The sequence below is a fragment of the Macrobrachium rosenbergii genome, chromosome 23 (genome assembly GCF_040412425.1).
Source record: "Macrobrachium rosenbergii isolate ZJJX-2024 chromosome 23, ASM4041242v1, whole genome shotgun sequence".
NCBI classification, from domain to species: Eukaryota; Metazoa; Arthropoda; class Malacostraca; order Decapoda; family Palaemonidae; genus Macrobrachium; species Macrobrachium rosenbergii.
This window is the reverse complement of record NC_089763.1, coordinates 61,997,862-62,018,989: the sequence shown is the minus strand read 5'-3', so window position 1 is coordinate 62,018,989 and position 21,128 is coordinate 61,997,862. Positions and strand designations below refer to the sequence as shown.

The 21,128-nt window shown below is 40.9% G+C and overlaps 1 protein-coding gene across 2 annotated transcripts in view; it reads right to left on the bottom strand.

Annotated features, from left to right (window-relative positions):
- Positions 1-5,280: 5,280 nt before the first annotated feature.
- The window catches only part of GlyRS (glycine--tRNA ligase), a 615,776-nt gene continuing 599,928 nt past the window's right edge, over positions 5,281-21,128 (bottom strand). For both annotated transcript variants that reach the window (XM_067126048.1, XM_067126050.1), the window contains one exon: positions 5,281-11,529. In XM_067126048.1, the coding sequence (XP_066982149.1) occupies positions 11,422-11,529 (108 nt within the window). In that variant the 3' untranslated portion in view covers positions 5,281-11,421. The remainder of the gene's footprint in view (positions 11,530-21,128) is intronic.

Below are 21,128 nucleotides of genomic sequence, written 5' to 3'. Positions count from 1 at the left end.
TAGTGCATGTATGTATAACACTTTTCATTCAGTACTTTGTAGTCTTATGAAATAAAATAATAGCAGTATCAATAGTTTTTTTTTATCCCATCATTTAATAAAACTCCTAATCTTAACTACAGTGTGAATTATAAGAATAAAAATCAATATTAACTTTGAAAAACTATCATCAGTGATATGACCGCTAATTGCAAGAAAAAGCGTGACGGTACGTTAGCAGCGAGCTCACCCGCAGGGGACGCTTAACAGTTTAACTGTACAGTAGATACTTTTAAATTGATCTAATTTTACCTGTACCATTTACAAACTGTAAATGCGCAGTTCTAAAACATAAAGCATTTCAGAACAAAGAGAAAGTAGTAACAGCATAAAAAAGTTTGTAAAAACGAGGTTGAGAAGACGTCTAAAAATAGATTGGTGGAATGAGGGAGAGAGTCACACACTATATTCTTAAGTCAACCATTTATTTCTTTTTTTAAGGGTAATGTATTAAGCTAACTCTCTCTCTCTCTCTCCGTAATAATTCATAAATAATATAACTTGACATTTCAAGTAAGGACAATCTCTATCTCTTTCTCTCGTGTTATTCTCTCAGTCTCCGTAATAACTGATAAATAATTACACTCTCTTAAATAAGGACAACCCTTGAACCAGGCGATTCTTTACCGTTCATGTTGGTTCTCTCTCTCTCTCTCTCTCTCTCTCTAGTTAGCACTCACACATTTTTACAACTTATTAATTCTCTGTACGTCTTTACCTGTACAGTAGATAGTTTAAATTGATCTAATTTGACCTGTATCGTCTACGAAGTGTAAATGTGCTAGTGTTGCAAATACGTTCTAAAACATAGAGACATAATAACTAAGAGTTGTATTAGTCAAAAATATAAAACACTGTTTGTTCATGAAAAAGCATTTCAGAACAAAGAGAAAGAGACGCAAAATAAAGAAGTTGTTAAAAAGAGGTTGAGACAATTCTAAAAATAGATCGGTTGGAAGGGGAGAGAGAGAGAGAGAGAGAGAGAGAGAGAGAAATTCTCTTACAACTCTCAATTTTTATGTAAACCATTTATTTCTCTTTTTTAATGGTAATGTATTAAGCTAACTTTTAAATGAAATTACAGTAACTTTAATTCCATTTAAAAGTGAACTTAATAATTTGGGAGCATGATTCGGGTCATATTTAGTGTTTAAACTTTAGAAATAAGCATTTATTAGCATTTTTAGAGACCATGCCAAACTTACGTGAAAATTCACCCTGCACGAGGGGTTCTGGAACCTAACCTCGTGTAAGTTCGAAGTATGACTATATACATATATGTATATGTATATATGTAAATATATCTACAGTATATATATACATATATATATATACATGTATATATAAATATATGTGTATATATATAGTGTATATACATTTATATATACAGAAATATAGATTTATATAATATATACAGTCATACCTCGAAATTACGTGAGGTTAGGTTCCGGAGCCCCTCGTGCAAGGTGAATTTTCGCTTAAGTTTGGCATGGTCTTTAAAAATGCTAATAAATGTTTATTTCCAGAGTTTAAGTAATATATATGACCCTAATCATGCTCCCAAAGTATTAAGCTAACGTTTAAATGAACTAAAGTTAGTGTAATTTTATTTCAAATTTAGCTTATTACCCTTAAAAAAGGAATACAGTAAATGGTTGACATAAAAATTGAGTACTGCACAGTTTCATAATAGCGCATTTACAGTAGGTACGTACGTATATGAATGTTACCCCTAATTCAAGGGGTGCCGTTTTCTTTGTCACTTACAGTAAAAGCCGTTTTCTTTGCGTCACTAGGCAAAACGTCATGTGTCAGTCAACAAAAGTACAATTCCATAAAATATCGAAAGCATGTACAATCACTCAAAAAATTTTGCAGCATACTTCAAAACTTTTCGGACAACAGCTTATAATAGCGACATCTGGCGCTATTTGGCAACTCAATTGTAAGCGTGTGAAACAACTGAACACTAGTGGTGAGTCCGAGAAGTTACCTGCAGTTTCCCTTAAGCAGGGCTTTTTCTGATGCTGCTTACTGTTGTCATATTTTACTTAATTAAAGGATGTTACTATAATACTTCAGAGGTCATCGCAGTTCTTATGTTTTAATATTTTCATCTCCAACTGCCATCACTATCGTTGTTTTAGCTCCTTCATATGTGTGAACTTTGTAGACATAGGCCTACGACTGATACAAGTTGAACTGTTAGTCTTATTAACATCAACAAATACGACTTTTGTAAAGATTTGCTTCACATTATTATTAATTACATTTTGAATGACTAATCCTATACCTATTGTGAACTAGTGAAACTTAATATAAAATATACTGAACTAGACTAACAGATTTCACGTCTATTTTTGTAATACATAGAATATAATTGCACACACACACACACACACACACACACACATATATATATATATATATATATATATATATATATATATATATAATTTATATATATATATATATATATATATATATATATATATATATATATATATATATAATGCATTTCTAATTTCTCATTTCTTTCTACTTAGGCCTATCATTTTGATGCCTCTTATGAAGTTAACTGAACATGTAACGCCTATTTTTGTATTTCTTATTATATAAGTTTCTAAAGAATTAAAATTAGCTAGAAGTTCAACATTAATTTAGCTAGTGCTAAATGCCAGCAGTGAAGAAGACTACCATGCTCATCAGTGGAGAATGTCTCCTCCTCATCGCAAAAAGATGACTCATTACAGAAATCATCGGCCACTGGATTATATTATAACGCAAACCCTAGCCTCTATTCTTTGTGTTTCGCTGATATGAAGTGTTTCTTGGCAGGAGTATGATGAAATAATATCTTGGTCTCATGCAGTCTGTTACGGATGGTTTGAGCAGCAACTTGAGGGAGAGCGTAATGTTCTCTCTTTATAGCAACATCGGTAGTCAGGGGGGAGTTAGGTGGAGCTCCTTCAGTGATCATCCGATGATGATACTTAACAGTAGTGCAACAATGAGGTTGCCCTCCAGTTTTTACAATGAATTTATCATGTTTCCTCGTTCTCTCTGTTGGTGTATCCCTCTATACATGGTTGTTTTATTTACGCTAAGCTGCCGAGCAATATCTACGATAGAAACATTAGTCTTATGCAAGCTAATGATTGTGGTCCGGCTTAGTGACAAGACAGTTTAAACTTTTCCTGCCCGAACGTGGAGTTACACGATAACGTAAGACGTTATGAGATTTTTTCTTTTTTGTTTTTGACAACGATAATGGTTGAATTCTTTCTTTCTTTATATATATATAATTTCATTGATGGTTATTCAATATTATTTTATTAGTCAATAAGCTTTTATATGGATTCGAAATATAGTTTCTTCTTTGTCTCTTTTGTCCAATCATCTAAAGTGAAATTTTTCAAAATGTTTCGTCATTTTTCGTAATATGAATTTTTCACTCACCATTCTTTTTTATATCGTTAACCGTATGATTAATAACCAAAATCGAATAAGAAAATTACATTTCCTTGTAAATATCAAAAGAACAAATTAATGCTAGGTGAACGAAAACTTCTGGAACATGTTGCAAAATATTTTTGAGTGACTGTACATAATGTTCGTAGAAGGTAGTACAGTACAGGTAAAATTCAATCAATTTAAAATTATATACTGTACAGGTAATGACGTACAGAGAAATAATAAGTTGTAAAAGGATGTTTGAGTGCTAACTACGAATGAGAGAGAGAGAGAGAGAGAGAGAGAGAGAGAGAGAGAGAGAGAGAGAGAGAGAGAGAGAGAGAGAGAGAGAGAGAGAGAGAGAGATACTGTAATAAAGTAACTGTACTGCTTTTGTATCGTATTTATGCACAAATATATAAATACAAATTTTCCATTCTGATTTTACACCTAAAAACACGAAAACTTAAAAATTAAACACATTTTCTACAGGGGTATCATCTTTGAAAAATGCAGTAACTAAGGGTATCACATCTTGTAAAAGTACACCAACTGAACGTGCTGTAATTAAATGCACATACAGATTGCACCAGCACTTTTCTCCGAAGGTGAAACAGAGTAATTTTCAAAGAATGACACTTATACAACTCTGTAGTTACATCTCTGATATTACATTAACGAATTCATTTTATCAAATGAGCACGACTGAACAACCTCATCTCAAGGTCATGTAAAGTCCTTGTGACAAAGACTTTGCAAATGGACATAATACTTGTATGACATTATGTACAGAAATATAAATATAAATTTTCCATGTCGATTTTACAGTTGAAAGCATGAAAACTTATAAATGTACTTCAAACATTAAACAAGCATTTTCTGCAGGGGTATCATCTTTGAAAAGTGCAGTAACTTTGCAAATGGGTATCACATCTTGTAAAAGTACACTAAGTGAATGTGCTGAAATTACCTTTGCATCATATTTATGCATGTACAAAAATAAAAATAATACATTTTCGATACAGATTTTACACATGAAAGCATGAAATGCATTTTTCATAGAGATTTTACACATGAAAGCATGAAATGCATTTTCATAGAGATTTTGCACATTAAAACATGAAATGCATTTTTCATACAGATTTTACACATAAAAGCATGAAAACTTGTAAATTACTTCAAAAATTAAACACCCACTTCTGCAGGTTTCTCGAGAATTTCGTGTGTCTGTGAAAAAATAGTGTATGCCCATTAGTTAGGTTCCAGTGAAAAGTTCGTGTGTGTGTGAATTAAATAAAAACTCAATCGTAAGATAAGTATATTATATATATATATATATATATTATATATATATATATATATATATATATATATATATATATATATATATATATATATATAAATATATATATATATATATATATAATATACAGTATATATTATATATATTTATATATATATATACAATTTATATATTTATATAAATATTCTTTCCACAATGAATTTGGTGTTTCTGTCAAGTATTTAATGTTTCTTATTTATAGCCCAGAGAGAAAGTTGAGCAAATGCACACTGTACAATTTACCCTAACAAGATGCATACATGTACATACAGAGAAAAATATTTGTATGTACAATACTATCAATAAGAAAACAGTTATAGAGAGAGAAAGAGAGGGGAGGGGTCACACTAAGTTCATAGCTTAGGTAACATGCAATACATGTGTACTTGTACACACACCGGCTTGCCCAAGCTAGGCTTATATATCTTTATATAATAAAAACTCGATCATGTATGTAACTTTATTAAATTGATCTTCACTAAAAATCTTATCTTATTACACAAACTTTTAAATAATTTTCATATATCTTTACAATTTTGTTTCTTTTTCATTTTTTCGTGAATTTATTCTCACATAATTTCATTGTCACCATTTGACTTTTCCATCATATTTTCTACTATACCAAGCCTGCTTTTGTTTTCTCATTACTTACAGTAAAACTACTATTAAACAGATTTTTCCTGCTGTCCTGGTTACATGCTTGTCCAAGATTTTTCCTGCCATACGGTTGGTATATATTTCGATAACATCAAATGCTTATGTGTAAACACTAAAAGAGTATATCAAATTTAAAAAATTATTTGTATTTCTCCTAGGTATACAAACCATTGCTTTCATAAATGGAGTTTCTCATGCAAAGTGTGCTTCAGCTGTCACCGACTAACTAAAATAACAAAATTCCATCAGTTAGGCCTGTGTACCAGAGATGGCCTACCTTGTCCACTGTGTGTACCAGCTCACTCAGAAATAATCTCTATAGATAGGATAGACTGGAACTAAAAGGGGTGGTAGAGGTGGGTTAGTTCCTTTATGAATATGGTTCATATACTAGGAAAAATACAAACTACTTTACGCTACTCCTGCTACAAGGTTAAACAAGTGGGCATTACCAGGCAGTGCCAGATTTGCACCAAGACTTCATCTATCATCCCCTCCCACAGGGAGAGTTACTCAAGACTGCATGTCCTATAGGATGTTGTCCAAACACTTACGACTATAACTAGTCAAAGGGGGTAGTACCAGGTACTCACCTACATTCCACCAGTGTTCCCCGATGGGCCTGACTGCCTTCCAGGCTATGCCCTATTCCAGAGGGGCTCAACAACCTTTACAAAACTTGCTGGACTGCCACCAAAGGGCCCAGGGTGAAGGTGTCCAAAGACTTGTACACCAGGTCCCAGTGGTAGAAGAATGAGACTGTCAATTGTCTTTTCCCAGAACCACACCTTCAGGAATTGCAGGACAGAGTGCTTCCTCTTATAGGCCACAGTGGGTTGATACCCCTCATGTCATGGGCCATAACTCTTCCCAAGGGTGCTCCCTCCTCCTCCCTAGTCATAGACCCTGATGATCACTTCCCTGAGCCAGGAGATGGTATTCTTTGACACCTCCTTGTTCTTCTTCCCCTTACTGATGAACAGTCTCTAACACTCAGGTCTGTGGGGGGGGGGGGGTTCGCTTCAGGTACTGCCTCAGGACTCTGACCAGGCACAGCAACACTTCTCTGTTGTCTCCAAAGAAGTCCTTCAGGGAGGGGATGGAGAACCTCTTGTACTTCAGGTCTGGAACAGAGAGGTTCTGTATCTTTGCCATGAAGTCTGGGATGAGCTCCAAGGATAAAGAGGACCATCCCTCTGAATGGGAGATGTTGCAGGAGAGACCAAGGATCTCCCCAACTCTTCTGGCCAAGGCCAGGCCAACACTGCCTTCAGGGTCATTTCTCTGTCAGATGCCTTCTTCAGAGATTCATATGGAAGACCTCAAAGGCTGGTCAGGACCCAAGTCACATCCCACTCAGGGCTCTCACCTTCCTTGAGGGGCACTTATGTTTGAAGCCACTTATGAGGGCAGACAGTTCCCAAGTACTGAACAGGCCAACAGCCTTATGCCCCTCAGCCAGAACACCTACGAAAGGGCCGCTCTATAACCCTTCATGGCTGTTACCAAGAGGTTTTTCTCCTGCCAAAACTACACCAATCACAGAGGACTGCCCATTTCCCTTAGTACACCCTAGTGGTGGAGAGTCTGATGGTGTTCGAGGTAGCTGCAGTAGCTCCTTTCAAAAATCCCTTCTTTCTGAGGAGCTGCTCAATAATCTCCACACAAGGTGGAGGGAGCTCACTGCAAGAAGAGTGGGGATCTGTGAAGTTTCCTCAGTAAGTCTACCACTAGTTCCAGGAGGTCCGAGTGTCACTCTGTCTAGGGCCACAGAGGGCAACCAATATCATGAGAAGGCCCTGGGAGGAGAAGAGCCGGATGAAAACCGTTTTCAGCTGACTAAAGGGGGGAAGGTATACACAACCATAATGTTCCTTGGATGTTGGAAGGTGTCCTGCATCAATGCCCTAGGTCTGGGACTAGGGAACAATACAGAGGCAGTTTCACATTCTGGGCCACAGTGTAGACACCAAGGGTTGAGTCCTTCAAGACCTCCGCTAGGCTGTTTACTACATCTTGATTTAGGGACCACTCGGTGCCTACTATCTGATCTGTCCTACTGAGTTGATCAGCAATAATGTTTCTTCTACCTGGGATGTACCTGGCTGTCAGGTCCACTCCCTCTACCGCCAACCAATTGCAGATCCTTACTGCTAGGTCGCACGTAGGCTACTAGCCTTTGTGGTGTCACTCATGGAGACTGCCAAGTACCCTGCCAGCTGGCTCTGGAAGTGTTGCAAAGACAACTAGATTGCTCTCATTTCCAGAAACTCATGGGCTCCTTCTGTTCTTTTGGCCTCCACATATAAAAATAAACACACTGTTCAGATAGGTGCGCCAACTCCTTTGCGAGGCATCGGAGAATACCACCATCTTCAGAGGGGATCTGCTGAACAGCATCCCCAGCAAGGTGGTTGGTCGAGTCTGTCCACCACACTAGGTTCTCCTTCATATTTTCCACTGTCATGACCTACTGGGAGAGGGCTGTCTTCAGGCTTTGCCAGGCCTCCATCAACTTCCACTGAGGGGACTGGATGTGGGACCTCCTCCTTGGGACTAGCTTCTCAGGGGACACTAGGTGACCTCTGAGGACCTGACACTGCTTCGCTGGCAGGGACGTCTCCTTCAGGAAGGTTTTGGTTATCCTCTTGATGTTAGCTATCCTTTATGTGATGGGAAAGCCCATGATGCCACCATGTCTAGCTGCATCCCCATATACTTGACGCACCTCTTGAGGGACAGGTCCGACTTTGCCTGGTTCACCGCTACACCAGTTCCCATCACAGAGCCAGAATTTTGTCTCTGTCTTTCTCTGCCTTCTGTGCTGATGACACTAAGCTCAGCCAGTTGTCCAGGTTAACACCTCAGCTGTATCCCCCTCAAGTAAGCCCACGCAGACACTTGCAGGAGTACCTTGGTGAACAACTGCAGTAAGCAACACCAACTACGGCATCTCCACCAAGAAGGAATCTGCTGCAAGAAACCACTCGGAGCCAAAAAATTTATAGCTGGTTGCCACCCCCTGGAGGATTTCTCCATATGGAACCCCAGCAAATTGTCCTCCACCATTTCTATAGCTCCCTTCTGAAGCATGGCACTCACCTCTGGCATGACAGGAACAGGATCAGTTCTGGGGACAGGAAGTTGCACTGGTCCGAAGAGGAATCTGTAACCCTGCCTGAGGTCTGTCACTTTCCATTCACCTGCCCTGATGTGGGCAGCTAGTCTGTTCCCCATGGCTCTGGCTGTATGCACTGGTTCTGGGGATGAAGCTTGCAAGAAAAGCATGTCCTGCAAGTCCTCCATCCCTCCAAATCTCAATGGCTATCTGTATCAGCTCCAAGGGAAAGTAGTAGGGAGAGTCCAACAGCGGGTTGTTCATCTAGTTCAGCCAGCTTTCTTGGGAAATCTGCTGCTGTACCACTGCAAGGAAGGTCTCTCGCCTCTTCAAGATAGTGTTCCAAGCATGACCCATCCACCAGACAATGAATGGCAGTGCCTAACTTGAAGGTGCAGACTCCTGATGCCCGACAGCCTCTCCACTGGGAGCACTTCCTTAATCTCCTGCAGTAACGCCTCTTTGCAATACTCCAGCCACGAGAGAGAGAGCCCTCAGGGGAGGAGATGGCCTGAAGAGCCTTTGCAAGCATCAACTCCAGGTTGTTGAATCTGGTGATGATAAATCTGATGCTCTGCTGTTTAAATTTGTTCATGGGCATGTGACTCCCCAGCCTGCATAAGAAGGGTTCCAAGGAAGGATTAAGCAGGAGCCTTCCAGGAGGTAGTAATTTGCTTGGCGGGGTAAGGGGGGAAGAGGCAACAATTTTTCCAACCTTGCTGCTGCCAAGGAGCCACTTGCACATTCAGTTCTATCATCAACCCCTGCATCAGGGGGGACCAGGGCAACCTGAAGGGTTGTTTCACCTTTGGTGTGGCCTCCACAAGTAAAAGAACAAGTGGGGGGTCGTCTGGGGAAATGGAGAGGGGTTCTGCCAGCTCCAAACAGCACTGAATCTTGGTAATGACCTCTATGAAGCCCTTCTCTCCCAAGGTCCCCTTCCGTGCCACCTCCTCTTGGCCATCCTGCTCTGTACTGTCTCACTTTGTCTCCACTCCCCTCTCTTCTCTGCTGCTAAACTACACCCTTAGGAAGCGCCACATCCTTTGTGCTGCTGCTGTTTACAGGTTGGGAGCTTGGTAGTACTCACGGCAGGATGTCTGGAGTCACTTTCCTGAAGAGCTGAAGGAAGGGGCATGTTTCTGTGGATGATGAGATGCAGACTGAGATGAAGCATGGCTTCTCTGGTCCATGGAATAACTCCTCCACACAGAGGAGCTTCTAGTCCATCTGTCTCTGATGTGGCTCTCAGAGTGTGACCGATGACTATGCTGCTCGCGACAACCTCTCATGGACAAGCAACTCTTCCTCTCACACTGACTCTGTCTTGTCAACCCGCTCCGAAACGACGAAGTGCTGGTACTTAGCTGGGGGGGGGGGATAAATAGGAAGCGGAGGAGGATCTTGAAAAATACCTGCTACTCCTCCATTATCATCTTGCCCTCACTTGTCAAAGGAGGGGGAGGTGGGGGTGTGAACTTGCTTGCTCCCCACCACCCTGTCAGTATGAGAGGGATGATGGAAAGATGATGAAGATCACATGACCCAGCCATCCGCCCTGCCTGACCTTGTTTCACCAAACAGGCCAACACAATTGTCACCACATCTTTGATCATGGGTTCTTCAGGTAAGCCTGGTGGAGGGGGCCTAGGTAAAGGAGGAACAGGAGGCATGGGAGAGGGCTTAACATAGCCTCCCTCAACAACATACTTCCCTTCTGCTTCCTACTCCCCACTTGTAGAGGTTCCATTGTGGTATCTGCCACCCTACACATTCTGGGAACATAGCATCCCTTGTACATTCTCTTCCACAACAGGAGACAAATGGAATGTGGGTTTACCACTACTGCAAGGCCAGCACAACGACATAAATCTGGTGGCCACTTCGTATACAAAAGGGGGAGCACATGTGGTTCACACACCACACACAAAGCAACCACCATACCACAATACTAAGCCCCTCAAAAAGGCTATATAAAACAAACACTGGGTTACTCCAGTATCACACAAAGCTGGGAGTGAAACAACCTTGCTATACACACACTAAAGCATTAGCACATTATCTCAGCATCCAAAAGAGAATAAAAACACTGTGACAAGTTAACAGCAAGTGTGGCTGAGAACACAATAGACAACTTAGGCTGCCTCAGGTCATGAGGTATCTAGGCCTACCCGATAGGATTTTGTTTTTCTAGTTAGTCAGTGACAGCAAAAGCGCTCCTCAAATGAGAAACTGCATTTATGAAAGCATAGGTTTGTATCCCTGCAGGAACAATCTGTTCTTGATATTCCCTACTTCAAGGGGGGGTCTTATATGCCACCAAACCTGGTAACTGCTACTATGATCAAAAGTGTATCTTTTTAGGAAATGAAGTCTCACTCAAGGCAATAATGATAATATTCAGGTTTCTATGTAGATGGATCTAGAAAAATTGTCAAAACATTGCATTTTCAAATTACAAAAAATCATTTCAAAACAAAAAAAATAATTGTTCAAAGATCCCCATACATTCTATAAATTATATAGATTGTTAAAAGCAATGAGTGCCATACAAAATTTGTGCCCTAGATAGTATTAAAATGTGAAAAAAATTAGAAGAAAACCAATACTAAAATTAACTACATCAGTGCATAAGAAAAATCTTTTATATTCCCAATCGATATCCATTACACCCAGCAAATAGTATATAAATTCATTTATATATTCAATGAATTCCACCGTAAAACAAAAAAAAAAAGCCAATGGCTTACTAAAAAAGGTATTACAACTGTTGTCCTAATGTCAATCTCAATAGTATTACTAATGAATCATGCTATTTAGTAGTTTCTTGAGCTACAAATTTAGGCCATTTTTCTGTAACTTCTTTCCACTGGAGCTTTCCATCTGCTAAATGCCGAATGATTAAGGGCACTTCATCAATCTGAAAAAAGTAGTACAACATCAATTTCCAGAGTCCATCCATTATAAAGTTTTAGTCAGCATGCCTGCATGCATTATTTTCATCATAGTATTAAAGCAGTATTAAAATTTTAACAAACATCAACAAAGCAATCGAAGTGTTTCGTACATCCATGACGTCAGTTCTGAAGTCTTGTATCAAACAGTCAATGACAAAACTATGGGAAACACTACCAAGATCAGCCAGCATCAAGGTAAACAGCCTTACATCATTATCATCATAAGATAAAAGTGAACTGAGTTCTCTCAGCTCTTCACTGTACTCTGCTTAAACTCCAATCAGGTCTAGGTCTTCATCCACTTTCTCTATGATTTTCTTGGACTTCGTGAGTCTCTGTCCTGCTACTTCCATATCCACTACTTTTTATACATTCAAACCAAATATTCCTCACCCATTGTCATCGCTGGTCAAACACATCTCCATGTTTGAGATTTCTTGTATCCACCCATTTAATAACACTCTACACCAATTCCTCATTTGTATCATGATCTTCCAACCTTATTCCATCCATGAATCTTAAACAATCCATGGTCACAACTTTTCGAAATCTCCATTTCCTTGTCAGTGCCAATGTTTCTGCTGCAAAGAGTATCACATCCTTGTGTACCCATTGTACTCTCTATACTAAAATAAACTGTTATTTACCAGCAACCAAACTACATCTGTCCCCTTTATCCATGCAGCAACTACTCTCCTACTGATTTCTCAGTTCCTGCTTTACAGTCCAGTATGTCCCCAAGGGAATATAAACGCTCTGCCTCTTTTCTAAGGCTTGGCAATCTATCATAAAAGGGTTCTTAATTCCCTTCTATCCATTCACTTGCAATGTGTTTTGGGCATCAATAAAATCATTCTCCATGTATATTTAGTAACCTTAAGCACCTCCTGTGACATCATCTATTACATATGGTATACAGTACAGAATCATCCCCGCACCCCAACATCTTTTCCCACAACAACCACATGGCCACTTAACTGACTGTACACTTCTTCCTAGTAAGTCACCAAAAACTTTGTTTTACTCATGTTAATATTCTGTCTTCTCCTTTCCAAAACCTTCTTAACAATTTCATAACTCTACCTAAGATTCTCTTGTTAGCATTAGCTTACCTCCATAAGGCAGCTCCCAGGGACCCTTTCCTCTGCATTCCTTTGTGACTTTTTATATTGCTATGATAATCAGTGCAGGGCTCAGCACTGACCCTTGATGGACACCAACATTTCCCTATAATTCATCTGATATACCTACTACTTAGGTGTTACAGCTAAGCTGCATTACTAGCTTTCATTCTATTCCCCAATGTCTCTGCCATGCCCATTTCATTATTAAACACCTTCCTTGCAGTTGCCTCATTACAACTGATCTTTAAAGACATAAAGCCAAACAGCCAATTACCAATTTTAACAATTGTTCTAAAATATTTCTCCATCTCATTTTCCAAAAATTTCACAGGTTGTTCAAGAAGTATTACTCCTTTGTAATTTCCACATCACAGTGCTCGCCCCCATTTCCTTCATATACCATTACTAAAAGGCTGTTTTCCAACTCTTCTTTAGCCCTATCTCTTCCCTGATTGATTGATTTAATATGAAATCATCTACTATAGTGTTAAAACAACACAGGGATTCACTAAAAAACGTAAAATAAACTTGCTTTACCTATACATGGTATAAAACAAAATTCTAAATTCATGTTACAAAACAAATTAGAATCGTAAATGCCTTAAAAATAGTAAACTGTTACTTACAAGTGCCATTAAAGGTAAATTATATTTTGTAAGGTCCAGCGCCTTGAGCCACTAAGGCTGGGACACCCTACCAGCAATTTCTGCACAGTCAACAAGACTAAATGGTCATCACATGAGGGCTGGGGTTGCCCATCAGAAAACCATGGCTCAAATGTGTGTCCAATCCTTTGACAACATAGGGCAATTTCCCATCTTAACATATTACTGTAGACCATAAGAGAAATGACTTACTAATTTCTAACATCATCTGGTTACTGCAAACCTGATTTTCCAATAAGATTTGCCAAACCACTTTTATTTTCCTCCAGACTGCTGAGAAGAAGACTAAAGGGCAAAGGAGTCAGACTTTCCATAGCATCTGATGCAATACTCTGCCAAACTGCCTTTTCATTGCCTATTATACATATGTGGGCCGATAATCAGCAAAAGCTAATTTATCTACCACAATGATTAAGTAAAAATATCCATTCTAAGATCTCTAAAACAACTGGGTACTTGGTACTAAACCTTCCAAGAGATTGCAGTACACTCAGGGAGTCACTAAATATTGTATGGTTTCTTTTGCTCCATGTTAAAACTGCCTTTAAAACTATCAAAATTGCACATAATTCTGCAGTATAAACCACTGTGCTCAATATCTATGAAAATAGCTCCAAATTCAATGGCAACATCAGATTCAGAGCCATTAGTGTACACTGGAACAGCTTTCTTGTGCAGCAATGCACATCCTGAAAGGGATGCTAGAATTACTACTTCTGACATCTGCTCTCCCGAATTCAGAAATACACAATATTCAATTTCTGATAATTCTCATGGAGGAACTGGAGAATATTTGAAAGACAATATATTACAGTTTGTTAGGTTTAATTTATTCAAAATGATATTTTCATAATAAAATAAATTTTTGAACATACTTACCTGGTAGTTATATATATAGCTAAGTCCCTGACGCCACGGCAGAATTTCAAAACCAGAATCGATCGGTAGTCAGGTGAACCACCTGTGCGCCTCTACCCAGGTACCTGGAACCATTCCAACTATTCTCAGATCTTCCATGCCCTAGTCTCTAGAGGGGAGGAGGTGGATGATTAGGAATTGGCTTTAGGTAAGTATGTTCAAAATTTATTTTATTATGAAAATATCATTTTTAAACATCTAACTTACCTGGTAGTTATATATATAGCTGATTGACACCTTTGGTGGAGGGTCAGAGACAGCCAACATCGTTGGAATTTGCTTAAGGGTTAATAAACCAACTTAAGGTCCTTACCTGGATTAAGGAAGCTGACTTCAATGAACTCCCCCATTATGTTCAAGCTTCCCAAGAGGTCCAGCGATCCACTCAGGGGGCTGATACTCCTAGAGCTGCCAACCGTGTACCAACCTCTACAGGACAGACAACCTATAATACTCCTTTGTTCCGGTGCCACCAAGGAACAAAATGATCATTTGACTACTCAATGATTGTGGAAGACTGCATTCAATCTTCACAACAACCATGAAATTTCAACCATTCCAAGGTAAGAACAAAGGGTATTGTTTATAATTGATTAAGGAAGGTGAGTTCACGAACTCCGCCTCATTATGTCTGTATTCCTTAAGAGGTCCAGCGATCCACCAGGCTGAAGACCTCTAGGAGCTGCCAACCGTGTGCCAACCTCTATGTGACAGACAACCTATAATACCTCCTTTGTTCAAGGTCACCAAGGAACAAAATGATCATTCGACTAAAATCAATGATTGTGAAGACTGCTTCAATCTTCACAAACAACCAAATAAATTTCAACCCATCTCCAAGGCAAGAACAAAGGGTATTATTTTATAGGATTGGATTAAGGAAGCTGGACTTCACGAACTCTCTCATTATGTCTGCATTCCTTAAGAGATCCAGCGATCTACCCAGGGGCTGAAAATCTCTAGGGGCTGTCAACCGTGTATAACCTCTATGTGACGATTCTCCTCAATACCCTTTGTTCCGGGCTCTACCAAGGAACTTTCATCCCAATGATTACTAAGTGGAGGACTTCGCGCCCAGTCTTCACAAACAACCATAAAAATTTCAATTCCAAGGTAAGAAAAGGGTATTGGTTTATGGGATTGTAGGCATTCCCTCTCCCATTACTGGAATTAGATGCTATAAACGGGCACAGCGTATAGCACCTCGTGATAATGTCTTGACTTGTTTTAGATAGTGAGAGGCAAATATCAACTTGCCCAGAAGGTCGTGTCCAAGATACTCTGCAGGGACTCGTTCTGGTTTAAGATGCCACAGAGGTTGCTACTGCCCTGACCTCGCAAGGCTTACTTCAGAATCTTGTAGTCTATCCTCTCTTACATTCCATATTTGCTTCTTATCAACTGTCTGATAAAATAAAACAGAGCATTTTTCGACATCTATACAGAGAGTTTTTGACTGAGCACCAAAGCCCTTCTGAATTCTTCAAAGTCCTTTGTCCTATCCAGGTAGAGCCTAGGTTCTTCATCGAAATAGACTCTCTCTCTCTCTCCTCCCCTGTTATGTCCGTTAGGTCTGGAATCGAATGCTCTGACTAGGGTTGTGATGAGTATTCATTTTGCAAGGAAGCCTAGTTGCAGTGAGCAGATTGCTTGCCTTATAAAATCTATTTCTGCTGAGAGCATGGGGATCTCACTAACTTTTCACAAGGGCCAAACTGACCAAGAAAGAGCTTTACAGAGGTCTTAAAGATGCCCTCTGCAAGGGATCGAACTCTACTCCCATGAGAACCTCAGGACCACGCCTAGGTTCCATGCTGGTGAGTTCTCTATATACAAAATTTGGGTTACAGAAATATTGGAAGAGGACACATGGTTGTCCTGCACCATCCTTCAAATACCTCCCACTTGGATTGGTATACCTTAATGGTGGATAACTTCCTGATTTGCGATAGCGCCCAGCTGCCTCCTTCTGAAAACTTCTGGCTCTTGTGAGTTTTTCCGCTGTTAGTCCAAAGCAGCATTATAGCGCTTTGTAGGTTTTGCAATATTCTTCAAGTGTTGTCGCAGCAGATCTACTTCTGAGGTAGGCTACTCGGAATGTCCACCATCCAATCCAGTACTTCTTGGGAACCAATCTCTGCCGCAGGCCACAAGGGTCATTCCGGTCCCCATGTGACACAAATTTTTCGCACCCTGTGTATTATCTTAGCCAGGAAGTGCATACACGCCTGTTGGACCAGTCCACTGCGGAACGCCATTTGGCGTATATAGCCCGGATCTGGTAATGAGAGCAGCAAGTGTCCAACTCTCTTCGCTTGGCGCTGCATGGTATCGGCGCAAGGACGCCCCTAAAGTCCTGATGTAGCTTCATTCTTTGAGAGGACTTATTTCCTGCCCAGGAATGTCCGCTCACATTTTTCTCCCCTTGTATAAAGTGGTTACTAGTTTTACATTCTCCTCCTTTGCCCAAAGAAGAGATTCTCTATTGTCTCGTGAGTAGAGACCTGGAGTGAGTGCCCTTGTTTGTTGATGCTGTAGGCCAACGCTGTCAGAAAGAAAAATGGTGTGTTGACTCTGCACCTCTTGTTCCCTCACTGTGTTCGAACTCCTGAGAGCTAAAAAGGATTGCAGTTAATTCCTTCTAACTGATGTTTAACCTCCTGCTCTCTGTTCCAGGAGCCCGAGACTTTTTTATTTCCTCGTGTTGCTCCCCATACTGAGTCCGACAAAGGCCGGATAACAACACTAGGTCTGGGTTCCTCTAATACAGAGAAGGACCTGGATGGACGGGACGCTCTACCACTGCTACAACACGGTCTTATTGGTTCTAAATGGGGATGCACTTGTCTCCAGTTCATTTCCTTGTCCTAGTTCCGACAGATGAAACTGTAACGGTATAGAATTAACCTCTCAAAGGAGACAAACTGCCCAGCGAGGAAAGGGTTCAGCAGACTCATCCATTCCTTTGCCACATGACTGTTCTTTTTATAGTTCTGAAATTTTTCTTGAGGCTTGTCCTGTCTTTGCAATAAACGGAAAAGCCCGAAAATCCTGACTTGAATCTTCATCCTAAGGCATAGCACCTCTTGGGAAGGATCGGTTGAGATTTCATCTGTTTATCAGCAGACCTAATTCTTTTGTGCCAGACGCTGATGCCAGCGCATCTTGCTACCCTGAGCTTAACTCAGCATCTTGCTTCCAATATCTTGAAGCTCGACGCCTGATCGCCCAATGCCTTGACGCTGACGCCTTAGTCTCATTGACGCTGTCATCATGGTATTTCACTCCTAGATGCTTGACGCCACTGCATCCAGCGCCTAGAGTTTCATTCACTACGCTCAGCCGCCTTAAACTTCTGGACGCCTAGAAGCTTTAGTTGACGCTCATTATCCCTTCGTTTTCCTGGCTGTCACGCTGCAGCTGGGAAGACAAAGTCTGCCGTATATTTTATGTAGTAAAGCTATATGGGGCTTCTGCTGTTGTGACATGCTGAAGCCCAACTACGTGCAATTATTTCCTTCATCGCTAATAATGGACCGTGGAGGGTTCCGCGTAGACGGTACAACCAAGGAGGAAGAGGAGATGGGCAGAAGGCAGCACAGTGTCCGCCACGCTCTTGCAGCCCGGTATCCTGGACTGACACAGAACTGTCTATGCTTGTTCTTAGTAGGAGAGCTACCCTTCTGGGGCTGGAAGGGAAGAGTCTGCCAAGCTGCTGTGGCTACAATCTGTAGTCTATGAAGTGTTACCATGACGTCCTCAATATTGGGTGCACCCTGCTTGAGAGGTGTCTCGCCCAAAGCCAGACGCCACCTTGTCTGTTTAAATGAAAGAGAGACCCAAACTATAAAACCTTTCCCCGGACGCAATCTCAGAAAATTCTTGGAGATCGGGTGCATGGGGACGAAAACACGCATCCTGGAGGTCCAGTGAGGCCATCCAGTCATGCTGTTCGACCGCTGCCAGAACCGATTTTGTCGTTTCTATAGCTTAATTCCTTTGTTTATTGGTGTAATAAAAAAGTTGGAGTGCAATCCCGCTCAGCACGTGGATCTTCTCCTAACCCCCCAAGTATTTGGGGATCAGAATAACTGAATGTAGAATCCTAAATTCGGATCCTGAACTCTCTGTCTGGCCCTTTTGCAAACATAATAGACACTTGCTGTTGCAGAACCTTTGCCTTGGTTCTGTCGTTGCATTTGGCAGAAAGGTCGTAATTGTCTTGTTACTAGAGGGGGCCTACCAGGCTGGGACAGTCCGGCTCCTATCAAGAGTCTGCAGGAGAAGAAAGGCAGGTCCTTCTTCTTCCTGTGTAGAGCCTCTTCGTGTTTTCATTCATCTACCTGCCCTAGAGTGAAACTCCTATCAGAGGGCTGAAAGAAGGAAAGAGCTGAAATACCTTGAAACACAGGAACCTCTGGCCTTACTCTTTTAGCTTAAGGAAAGTCGTAGGTGGTGGACTTTTCTGTTACTTTAGATCTTAAATCTTACGTGGTTTTCTGGGCCAAAGATGAAAGGCCTCTACTCAAAACCTTGAGAGAAGGGGTGAGAGGAAAGAGGTATAAATCAATTCTGATTTTGATTGGACGTGACCCCATTAGCCGTGAAAGAGTAAAGATAAATTTTCTTCAGAGTCCCGCTGAGAAAGGTGCAGTTGATTTGTTGAAATCCATTCCTAGTCCTTTATCCATACACAACATCATATATATAAGGAAAAACAAAGGTTGTCTTTCATTGTTTCTCCTTCAAAGTATCCATTCTTTCGAATGCGTTCTTCAGACGCCTTCACAAGAGTAAATTCTAAAGGCAGGGAACGGTGAGCAGCCAGATAAATTCTCTTAAAAATTTGAAAATATCTTCATAAGCCTTTTCAAGTCTGATGTTTGATGGTTTTATATTGTCTTCTGGCTAGAAATCTCTACAATAGGATTCACAGGAGAATGCGAGTTATCATTCTTTCTTTCCGATTTATTTAAGACGAAGTAGCGACGTTTTTCAAAATATCATCTTGACGCCTGGCGCCCTGACGCTCAGTCTCTTTGACGCCTCTGGGCGTGTTGGCGCCCATTTTCTTGAAGCTTAATGTCTTGGCGTCTACATGACGCCCGACGCCCCGGCGCTTCAACTGACACTTGACGCTCCAGGCGCTCCAGCTTTCACGCCTTACATCCTGGCGCCCAGCTTTCGACGCCGACGCCCTGGCGCCCAGCTTCTCGGCATCACGCCCCGGGCGCCCATACTTCTAACTCGCTGTCCCACAAACCCAGAGGTTACTTGAGAACTGGGTCGCCTGTGCCACATCGGTCAAAAGCTTTCCTCCGGTTGACGACAGCAAACTAACAATGGATGAAAACACTTAACCTCGCTCTTTCCTATGGCGAGGTGAGCGCCCTGGGAAACGTCAACAGGTACGGGCCGAGGGGAGACTGTCAGAAGCTAAAGCCTCTGGTTCTCTCCTTCTCGTCTGTCGACTCTCTCCTTCTCACAGGGGTTGGGTGAGCTAAGAGGACTAGGAGCACAATAGACCGAAATGGTTTAATTCTCCACTTGCACTTGCACTAACAAATATATTAACACTTTTATTTTTTAGATTCTTATTATCGCATCACACATCCCTGTCTTCTGAGAGGATTTTACCTGTTGGGCCAGGGTCCAAATGGCAGCCAACAAATCATTGCGCTGGTCTCACTCTGTTTCAGTAGGGGGTTCAGAGAGACTACCACTACGGAGAAGGATCACAGATAGTTATCAAGGGGAAAAAGAATTAACTATTCCTGGTTATATCAAGAAGAGTGAGAAACAATACTCTTGGCTCTTTCTGGAGCCGGTCTTTCATTCCCCGCTCAGACATACTAAGTGGGGATCCAAGGAGACTTTTTGAGTGTCAGCTTGCACTTCCACACATACATTTTCACACTGAAGAAGTCAGATATGTTATAAGAAAATCCAAAAGCGAACAAGCCCAAGCCAAAGTGTACTTCACCAAAATAAGTTGCGAAAAACACAGGCTACGGCGCGAAAATTCCATCGATGTTACCGACACAGCGGCAGGGGAAGATCTGAGGAATAGTTGGAATGGTTCCAGGTACCTGGGTAGAGGGCGCACAGGTGGTTCACCTGACTACCGATCGGCGATTGCCGCGAGTTTTGAAATTCTGCCGTGACGTCAGGGACTTAAGCTATATATATAACTACCAGGTAAGTTAGATGTTTAAAAACCTCTTTTAATCTGAATGAAAAGGATCACGGGATTTGGGGATGATCTGTGTAATACATACAATATGTTTCTTACCTCACTTTCATAGTAGTTAAAGACCTCGAAAGCCTCTGGAATCTCATCCAGCTACCAGCCAGCACAGCCAGGAAGTGAAGTACCAGAGTAAGCTAGCCAGCATCCAATAAGCTTTCAATAGATGATCAAAAGGATCATATGACTATCTGGATTCCTGGTGTTTATAGTTTTTATTCTATGGGGAGAGGCAGATTTGAATACCTCACATCCATAACACAATTTTGGTAGGACTGATGCCCTGTACAGTACTGTCCCAGTAGCAGTCTGCAGTCAGCACCCTAGGGAGGTATGAGACAGAACCTTCATCAGGTCCACAGACTTCATAAATTTGGTCTAAAGATTAACTACACAGAGTTCGATGGGAGCTTACTATCAAATATTAACCCATGAAATCTTGCAATCTGACAATGAATTCTTTGTCCATTCATATACACATCTGCATCTAGATGGACACCTCTTATTTGACAAAAACAAACCCAGTTTTGCTGCAGAGAATCTAAAACCATGCATTCCATGTCATATCACTATATTGTTGGTACTTAGTTGAACTATTGTTCTGTCAA